Consider the following 10,542-nt stretch of genomic DNA (forward strand, 5'->3'; position numbering starts at 1 on the left):
GGCAGGTAGAGCTTTTGTAGACATTTGCACTAAGTACCTCCACCCACGACTTCTATTCTGGTAGATATGGTGAGGTGCTGAGTGACCGGGCAGGTAGAGCTCCATGTGTGTATGAGTCTAGGGGGCCTCAGAGGTGGCTCAACAGCTAAGTGTGCCCACTGCTCTTAAAAAGGACCCGTGTTTGGTTCCCAGCACCCTCTTAGGCGGCTTTGTGCAGATGCACGTGCATACACACATGTATGTGTGCTTTAAAATGCAATCTCAGGAATCAGTAAGACTTTATAAACAATCTTGCACAACTAGATGTGCGATCTTAGTTACGTATCAAGAAATATATTCCCGCCGGGCGATGGTGGCGCGCGCCTTTAATCCCAGCACTCAGGAGGCAGAGGCAAGCGGATCTCTGTGAGTTCGAGACCAGCCTGGTCTACAGAGCTAGTTCCAGGACAGGCTCCAAAGCCACAGAGAAACCCTGTCTCGAAAAAAAAACCAAAAAAAAAAAAAAAAAGAAATATATTCCCATGTGACTGTATATGTAAATGTTTACTGGACAAAGCTGGATTTACTAAGGAGTTCATATGGATTTCAGTCTAGCATTGGCCAAGGGACATCTATGACTCTCTGGCGCAGCTGAGGACCTTATCTGTTAAACCTCATCTCAGCAAATGAATTTGTATACCACAGATAAATGTTGCAGACTCTGTCATTCTGCTTTTTAAGATAGTATATGTTTCTAAATTCTCACCTTACCAATGTTTACCTGTTTCACCACATTGTCTGTTTTGTTTGCTTGCTTGTTTGTTTTCGAGACAGGGTTTCTCTGTAGCTTTGGAGCCTGTCCTGGAACTAGCTCTTGTAGACCAGGCTGGTCTCAAACTCACAGAGATCTGCCTGCCTCTGCCTCCTGAGTGCTGAGATTAAAGGCGTGCGCCACCACCTCCCGGCTTCACCACATTGTCTTAGTATGAAGTATATCTTTTGCTTTTTTTATTTATTTGTCTTTTCAGTTTTTAAAAACACCTACTCCCCCTCCCCCTGCAGGTATGTTCACCTATGCAAGAGGTCAGACTGACATTGAAGTATCTTTCCTCCATCACTTCTCCGCTTTTGTTTTTCAGACAGGGTCTCAATAACCTGAAACTTGCTCTTTCACCTGGGCTTGCTAGCCAGTGAGTCCCAGGGATTCTCTGTTTCTGCCCCCTGTGCTATGCCCAGCTTTCACACACGCTCCCCCCCCCAGATACACAGACACAGACAGACAGACAGACAGACAGACAGACAGACAGACACACACACACACACACACACACACACACACACACACACACACACTGGTTCTGGGCATCTAAACCCTGGTTCTTGTACTTACACAGCAAGTACTTACACGGTGAACCATAACGCCACCCCTCGTTTTATTTTGTGAGAGAGACCCTTCTTAGACTGTCATAGCCATCACAGTCCTGACTAGTCTGGAACTTATGAGACAAGGCTGGGCTTGAGGGTAACCCTTCTTCCGCCTCCTGAGTTTTGGGGTTAAAGGATAGACCACTATACCTAACTTCAACTTCTTTTTTGTTTACTCTGGTAGCTAATAAGTTACAGTAAGATGCTTCATTAATAGACCAAAGCCATCCTGGTAGGTTTATAAAAATTCATCATTACTAAAATATACTTCAAAGTAAGAAGAAAGCAAAACCAATCATATCATATTATTACAATGAGATCGCTCTTTGGGAGACTTACAGAATTGCTATTTTGAGTTGTTATTCCCAACGATGAATAAATTGCCCAGCCCCCAGCTCTGTTTCTCAAGTCCCACATTGACTCACCATCCGGCTCTTAGAAAGCATTCATGGCTCTCCTCCGGTTAATGTCTCTCTTGATTTGGCACACAGAGCAAACCGGACAGAAGAGAGTGACCAAGTAGTCATCACAAATGGATCCCTGTGAAAGACGTGAAGAGACATGAGTGTACGGTCTGCGCTGGGGATATATTTAGAGAACCGAAAGTTCTTTGGATTCAGTTTACTTTATTTCTTTTTATGTTTATTTTTTTGTGTGTGAATATGTGTTTGTATGTGTGTGCATGTGTGTACGTGTGTGTGCATGTGCATGTACATGTGTGCATGTATATATACGTGCGTGTACGTGTACATGTGTGTGCATGTGTATATGCGTGTGTGTACATGTATGTGTGTGCATGTGTATATACGTGTGTGCGCGTGTACATGTGTGTGCATGTGTGTATGTGTACATGTGTGCATGTGCATATACGTGTGTGTGCATGTACATGCATGTGCATGTGTATATACGCATGTGTACGTGTACATGTGTGTACGCGTGTGCGTGTGTATGTACATGTGTGCATGTGTATATACGTGTGTGTACGTGTACATGTGTGTGCATGTGTATATATATGTGTGTACGTGTACATGTATGTGTACACATGTGTGCTCACAGAGGTCAGAGGGAAACCTTCACTTCTCTCTACCCACCATGTGGGTCCTGGTCTTCCAGTGTGATTGGAAGTGGCTTTATCCACGGAGCCATCTCACTGGCCCTGGATTTGGTCTAGAGGGATACTTCCAGGAAAACTTTAGCTGACTTTTCCATGCAACATTTGCCTCCCTGTTCCAATACTTTATAATTCTGAGAATATAAGATTTAATCAAACTACCAAGTCCAAGAGTGCAATAAGGAGACTCAGGAAGTCAGCTCTCATAGCCAGAAAGCTCCTGGCTCAACACTGTTACAGCAGGAGAAAAACAGACATGCGATGCGCTGGACATTTGGGGAAGAGAATTAGGGAAGTGGCAGACAATTTGGGGTTCATGCACTCCCAAGTACTAAGTAATAAAAAAGTGAAAGTTTGGCAGGAAATGTAACCACATTCACTGTAAGACACTGACGGCGATGTTGAATGAAGATGTGTTGGGGTCTTAATATAAAACCTGGACATGGAATTAGCCAAAGATACAAAGAACCTTGTAGGAGAGAGGGGTGGGAGCCCAGAAGGGACAGAGGACTAAAGTCCAGGCCTCTGCGGAGTCCATAGGTAAAGTCCACATTGAGAAGAAAATATTAAAAGGAAAAGCAAAAAAAAGTGTTTCTGTAGAGGGCAAAGTAGGGGAAGAAAATTAAGGGAGGGTTGTTTTTCTTGACAATCTATAAAATGAGATCATTTAAAGCTTCAGAGTTTTCATCCATTAAAAAAGAAAGCCACACTAGAAAACAGGGGCTGGTAGACTTTAGAAAGGCCAGAAATCCTGAGCAATTTAAGTACAGATGGTGGTGGAGGAGAAAGTCAAACAAAGTCAAACAAAACGGGCAACCTAAAGCAGCAGCCATGGGGGAAGGAGTGGGGACTCTACACTAGATAAACCCCAAGCTCAGCAGCAAGGGGCAGGGGAGGAGGAGGCAGTGCAGGGGAGGAGGAGGGGAGCAGGCAGTGCAGGGGAGGAGGAGGGGAGCAGGCAGTGCAGTTCTCCCAGGATAATCAAGGCAAGGCCCCTCACGTGGGTCTCAGGGCTCCAGGAGAGGCAGGGTAAAAAACAGTGTGTAGTGTCCCAGAGAGCAGGTTGCGAGCTCACAGGGTACAAACACTCTGAGGGATACTGCCAAATATTCCTCCAAGACTATCAGTTCACAAACCTGCATTGACACAAATGTATATCTGTGAGTTATCGGACAGAAACATGTCTACAGAGGATGCACACAAGCTATTACTAATTTCCAAGCAGAAGACTTGGTTATTAATTTTCACTTTTTACTCCATGTATTTCTGTTTAAATTTGTTAGATATTTTAACATTGCTTTCTAATAAAAGAAGACTAACTAAATTTCTCAATTAAAAAAATAATTTCAATGAAATAAACTAGGTTCCTAGAAAATGTTGTATGTGTGTGTGTTTCCTGTGATGGTTAAGTTTGTGTGTTACCCAGTCTAGGCCACAGCCGAGCATAGACATTTGGCTCAACATTACTCTAGATGTTTTTTGAAGATATATTTGAGACAAAATTAACATTTAAATCTTCAGACTTGGAATAGAGCAGATCACTTCATATAATGCAGATGGCCTCTCTTCCAGTCAGCTGCAGACCGGTTTGTAATAGGACCTGAGGCTAACTGATCAGACTGGGGCCAGCGGTCCAGAGGGGCCAGCGAGCCACAGGGTCCATCTGTCTCCACCTCCCAGTGCTGGGACTGAACTCAGGCTCACGGGGCACGCATTCTACTGACTGAGCTCTCTTCAGCTGTAGCCTTTCGCCAGTTCCTCCTTCCTTCCCTTCCTTTCAACAGGGTCACAGTGCTCAGGCTGGTGCCAAACTCCCAATCTTTCTACTTCAGCCTCCCAAGTCCTAAGATTACAGGTGTGTGCTACATGTTCAGTTGTGTATGCTACCATGTTTGTGTGTGTGTGCTACTGTGCTCGTGTGTGTGCTACCATGTTTGTGTGTGTGTGTGTGCTACATACTCAGGTGTGTGTGCTACCATGTTTGTGCGTGTGTGTATGCTACATGCTCAGGTGTGTGTGCTACCATGTTTGTGTGTGTGTGTGTGTGTGTGTGTGCTACCGTGCTCATGTGTGTACTACCATGCTCAGCTAGTTGAAGACCTCGGAGAAGGAGGAGGAGAAGAAAGAGGAGGAGATGGACGGCTTTTGAATAAGGAAGACTCCACTTGTAAACTGCCTGTTGATTTGATCTTCAGCTCATCCACAAGGACCTAGCTTGACAGCCTACACTTCATGTTTTGGACTTACTGGCTTCCATCATTGCATGACTTTAAAACAAATGTCTGTCTGTCTGTCTGTCTGTCTGTCTGTCTCTCTTGCTCTGACTTTCTTTTTCCTTTCTTTTCTTTTTTTTAGACAGGATTTTCCCAGCACTTGGGAAGGCGGATCTCTGTGAGTTCGCGGCCAGTTTGGTCTACTTAGAGAGGCTAGGATGGTTACACAGAGAAACCCTGTCTCAAAAAACAATCAATCAATAATAAATACAGAGATCCTCCTGCGTCCTGCGTGCTGGAATTAAGGGGTGTAATCAATAATAAATACAGAGATCCTCCTGCGTCCTGCGTGCTGGAATTAAGGGGTGTGCCACCACTATGCCATTTTTCTCTTTACCTCTATCTCTGTCCCTTTCTCTCTCTATACACACACAGAGGGAGGCAAATATATATATATATATGTGTGTGTGTGTGTGTGTAGATTCCTATATGATATATAGAGATATGTGTACACACATATACATCTACGTACCCTATGGACCACTTCTTGTGTAACTCTAATTAAAACACTACCCCATTTCATACAGTGATGCAGGAGTAAGGAAAAAGGTGTTCACAGACAGTTTGGACGGGACATCGTCTCTCTCTGACACTGGGGCACACCTCTGGGCCAAAGACTCTGCCTCTTACAGACTTTGAAGTCTTCATTGATAAGACATGGCGGACCCTACCCCACAACACACACAGGCATTACAGGGTCGGTGGCGAGTTCAGGCCCCTGAAGCTCACTAGGCTCGAGATAACCCTCTATTGTAGTCTACACCTTGCAAATGCGGATTGTTTGCCTTCTAGGATGTTCAGAGGGCACACAAGAAGAGGGGCTACTGCCAAGTCAACTGAATTTAAGGTTGTACACGCTACAAAACTCTGGCCAAACAAATTCAGAGCCCTGATACCATCAAACTCCAGCCATTCCTACAACAGCGATGGTAAATTCTGTTGCAGCCTGAATAACAAAAGGTGAGAGACTCACGGGAATGCCATATCGGGTTCGGTAGAGCGTCCTCATTGCCACAGTTGTCCCGCACAAACAGCATTCATTCATGTCGGCTGCCACTTGACACCCAAGGCATGTGAAGCAAAATGTTCCGCAGAGGCCTGGAAACACGAAAACAGGGGTACAGGTTACTCTGGTTTGCCCACGTCAGCTACGGCCAAGAGCGATCACATCGTGGGGGACCTTCCCCTCTCTGCAGCCAAGTCCGTCTTCGTTGTTTGGGTGGAGCTTTGTTACGTGCGCACCTCCATCATTTCCAGAGCGACTGCTGGGGAAAAGACCTAGCTCTTTCTGCAGGAGTGCCGCTCATGTGCTAACTACTGAAACCCACCGTGTTCCAGGTCAAACTCTAGGTACTGACGATACTCCCAGCTGAGATCCAATAGGGACCTAATAGGAAAGGATGTGCAGGGGAGAGCCAGGCTCACTTCAGAGCGCAGCCCATGAGGCCCTGAGCAGGAAGTGCTGCCTGAGCTGAAAAGTGAAGCAGGGTTAGAAACTGTTAAAAGGAACCGAAGGGAATAATGCCTCCTGGAGACAATTTGTCATATTCATTCACTGTGGCCAGTGTCCTGGGATAGTATGGGGATGAAGTTAGGGGGTCACATAGGCTTAAGGCAGCGTGTGTGTGTGTGTGTGTGTGTGTGTGTGTGCGCGCGTGTGCGTGCGCGCGCGTGTACAGGTACAGAAGTCATGCTGACAAATTAGGTGGTGTTTACGTGTGCCGTCAAGGCCAGGAAGAAGCACCAAAGTATTTGTACAGGGAGAATGATTTGGCCAGATCTGCTTTAAGAAAATCTTCATAAACCGGGTGGTGGTGGTGGTGCACACTTTTAATTCCAGTACTCAAGAGGTAGGATCAGAGGCAGGAGGATTTCTGAGTTCTGAGTTCAAGGCCAGCTTGGTCTACAGCGTGAGTTCCAGGACAACCAGGGCTACACAGAGAAACTCTGTCTTGAAAAACCAGAAGAAAAAAAAAATCTGCCACAAAGCAATGAAGGCTGTCTCGCCCCTTTAAAACTTACATTTTAGTGTGTTTGTGAAACCGTGAAGGTCAGAGGGTAATTTCCAGGAGTAGGTCCTCTCCTTCTACCGTGTGGGTCAAGTCTAGCCACAAGCACTTCCACTGAGTCATCCTGACAGCCCCTGCGTCAAAACTCGCATAGCCAAGGAATTGAACACTCAAATAATTGAGCAATACCTTGGGGTTGGAGGATTCAAATTTAATGTTTAGGGAATTTGACTATCGTAAGTCTTTATTATAACTTTGATTTTCAGATATCAAAACAACGTCATGAGACATGTTAGTCAATCAGCTGTGTTAGCTAGGAAGTCAAGGGGAGCTGGTGAAGGGTCACGGGTGTAATTCCTTCTGTCTGTGCTCACCGTGTAATTATTAGCTTCATTCCATTCCAAGGTCTGTTCCATTGCAAGTTAAAGCTGGTGTATTTATTTCCCTACCATTCTGAGGAATAGGCCTCAAAGCAAACCTTTGGTTCCTGATTTGCTAAGGACAAAGTCTCTGGTTCACTTTGCCACCCCACCTGACTTTCTTCCAAGTTCACTTAGAGAGACGTCCTGTGGTGTAACTATAAAACGGCATTTTAGTATTGTATAACCAAGAAGAGATTTCGTGACTATTGCTTTTTTTTTTTCTTAATCCCAGCACTCAGGAGGCAGAGGCGTTTCTGTGAGTTTAAGGCCAGCCTGGTCTACATATGAGTTCCAGGACAGCCACGGCTACACAGAGAAACTCTGTCTCAAAAAACAAAACAAACGAAAAAAACCAAAACCAAAAAAAGTCAGGTTCAAGTAAAAAATGTTTCATTTATGTATAATCTGTTTATAAAATTAGGCCAAGCCTGTTCAGTTTGAGAATCACTTAAAGCTTCCAATACCTTAACTCTAGGATTTATTTTAGGGGTAACATCATTATTTTGGGGGGACAGGAGAAGAGTGAGCTATAATCAGTAGTCTGTCTTTGATGCTGACTGTACCATTCCAGGTTGTCCAGACATCTAAATATGTTAGCAGTTTTCAACACAGTAAGGGAGGAACGGACCCCGAATCGGTTGGGGGGGGGGCACCTTCCCTTTCACTTACAGACTCCGCAGTCATTGAAGCAATCGCACAGGCTGGTCTGCCAGTTGGAATTCTGGGGAGCACGAACAAATCCCGGTTGAGTCACAATCACTGTTTGTGGCTGAGCCATCTTCAGTGCGAGGTCTCAGATGCCCTGGTCTGAAAAAGAAAATGCTGGTGTTAGCTGCCTGGAGCTGCCGTGGGGAAGAAGGTGCTGGAACTCACCGCTGTGCTCCACCGGCTAGGGAGGGATGTGGTTGGAGAAATCAACTTGTTGGTCTCTAAGAGCATTGCAGTCTCCACCTCTGAGGGCACAGAGGCCCCAGGAGACCAGAGTTCACTGAACTGAAGGTGAGCAGATGCTTCTCATGGGCAAAAGAAACGAAAGAGGGCTGATCTGGAGCTATTTCTAGACAGGTACCTGCTGTCCGAGAGCTAGGAAACAAACGACGGGCCTGTGACAGAGGTAGGGCCAGGGAACCACGGAAAACCACCTTTGCTTAAGCCAACAGCCTGAGCTGAGTGCACCCCACCCTCCTCCCCCTTGCTCTGCCTCTTCCGGTTTTGACAGCTTCTCCTGCATCCAAGCTGCTCCAGAACCGGTCCCTTTGTCAGCCCCGACACCAGGCAGGGACCAGCAAGCCATAATAATTGTCCCACCAGGTTTCTATGGTGTTTTCTGGGTGGTGATGCTTATTTGTTTACCTGAGACAGGCTCTCATCATGTAGCCCAGGCTAGCTAGCTTCAAGCCTTCCAAATGCTGGAATTCTAGGTGTGTGTCACCATTCCCAGCTCAGCAAAGCCTATAAAATTTATTTTGTTAGGTGACTCCTAATTTCTCTTCGTTACAAGAAAGTGTTGGGGTCCAGGGATGTACCTGATATTGGGAAGGGCAGGATCTTTGCTAAAGCCCTCATCTCTAAAGCCTCGTGAGCTCAGAGGAGCCATTTAACCAGCCACTTCATTTTCCATTTATTCATCTGTAAAACCAAAGTGGCCACTGGCCTGCCCACCTCACTCACGCACTGAGAGCACCAAGTATAGTTTCCTGACAAGTTTAATGTGTTAAAAAATTCGTAAAAATCCATTGGAGAGTGGCCATAACACAAACAGATTTGGTAAGGACATTGCTTCTGATGGTTTCCACACACACCTTGTTGGTGATACTGCCAACTAGTTCATTGAGGTTCCAACTGATCAGGTCTGGTATTAGACCTTGCTTATCCATCTGCTCAGCTCTGACACTGAAAATGGTTATTTCCATTGAGTTGATAAGAAAATAGGGAATGTGGGGGGGGGTAAATAAACTGTGAAATTCGAATCCTCTTTTAGTCTCTCTGTCTGGCTGAACACAGGACTGCCCCTGGTCTGTGAAGGTCTCTTAGAAAACAGCAAACTGTCTTTGTGAGTTCAAGGCCAGCCTGGTCTACAAGAGCTAGTTCCAAGACAGGCACCAAAGCTACAGAGAAACCCTGTCTCAATATACCAAAAAGAAAGAAAGAAAGAAAGAAAGAAAGAAAGAAAGAAAGAAAGAAAGAAAGAAAGAGAAAAGAAAAAAGGAAACCTGTTTCTTAGTTAGAAAAGTGTGTGTGTGTTGTACATACAGTGTGTATACAGATGTGTGTGCCCTGTGAAGGCCTGATGGGGCCAGGTGTCCTGCTCCACCCCTCTGCCTCATTCCCTGGGCCTGACCCACAAGCCTCGGGGTGACAGGTGTGTAAAGCCACGCCCAGCTTCTTCCCCAGCTGCGGGGATCACGCTCAGACTCTCAGGTTTGTGCTTCAGGCACACTTACCTGTTGAGCGGCTTCTCAGTCTCTTTCCTCTTTCCTCACTTTCTTGAGAAGTGTTAGGCTCACAGTAGGTATTTTAATTGTCTTGCTAAACTCACAGTAGGTTTTTTTTTTTAAAAAAGATTTATTTCGTGTGTATGAGTGCTCAATCTGCACACCAGAAGGTACATCAGATCCCGTTACAGATGGTTGTGAGCCACTGTGTGGTTGCCGGGAATTGAACTCAGGACCTCTGGAAGAACAGCCAGTGCTCTCCAGCCCTGTCACAGTAAGGATTTTAACTGTCTTGCTGAGTTAAGCACTAACAGTGCTGGGGCATTTCTATTTAGGAATTCGGTACATATTTTTCAAAGCACAAAAGGGCTGAGAATGGTGGCAAACACCGTTATTCCCAGCACTTGGGAGACAGAGGCAGGGCTAGCTGGTCTACAGAGTGCGTTCCACGATAGCATAAAGAGATCACCTCCTAAATAGAAAGAATGTTTTTCAAAACGGGGGATTCAGTCTGTCTCCTAGCGTCGGCTAGAAGCTTAGGTCCTCTTATTCCTCCAGTCTGCTTTCCTAGATTCCATCACCTGCAGCATCTGCTAGTTTAGTGTTTCCCTTGAATGGAAAAAGAAGGCAGCAAATGAATCCAAGCCTCAAATGATGGGTGTGTTCACATATTTCTCCACATGACTGGGAGGGTTAAAGGATACTTTAAATATGCCTAAATCTTGGCACACACAAGTACAGTTAATCATAAATAAAACAGGCCTCCTGGTTATTACAGAGGAAGGTAAAATTGGTTTAATTTTAAAAGAGGCAGGCTAGGTATGGTGATGCACTCCTTTAGGCCCAGCATTCCTTCTATCCAGGCTCATGCGAGGGCTACATTGTGAG

At 45.5% G+C, this 10,542-nt stretch overlaps 1 protein-coding gene across 1 annotated transcript in view; it reads right to left on the bottom strand.

Moving 5' to 3' along the window:
• The window catches only part of Plac8 (placenta specific 8), a 22,689-nt gene that overhangs the window by 3,749 nt on the left and 8,398 nt on the right, over nt 1-10,542 (bottom strand). The window contains exons 2-4 of the mRNA XM_005359559.2: nt 7,889-8,026; nt 5,762-5,886; nt 1,830-1,944 (exon numbers count right to left, since the gene is read on the bottom strand). Coding sequence (XP_005359616.1) covers nt 1,840-1,944; nt 5,762-5,886; nt 7,889-7,997 — 339 coding nt within the window. The 5' untranslated portion in view covers nt 7,998-8,026 and the 3' untranslated portion in view covers nt 1,830-1,839. The remainder of the gene's footprint in view (nt 1-1,829; nt 1,945-5,761; nt 5,887-7,888; nt 8,027-10,542) is intronic.

Source organism: Microtus ochrogaster, linkage group LG1 (genome assembly GCF_000317375.1).
Source record: "Microtus ochrogaster isolate Prairie Vole_2 linkage group LG1, MicOch1.0, whole genome shotgun sequence".
Classification (NCBI taxonomy): domain Eukaryota; kingdom Metazoa; phylum Chordata; class Mammalia; order Rodentia; family Cricetidae; genus Microtus; species Microtus ochrogaster.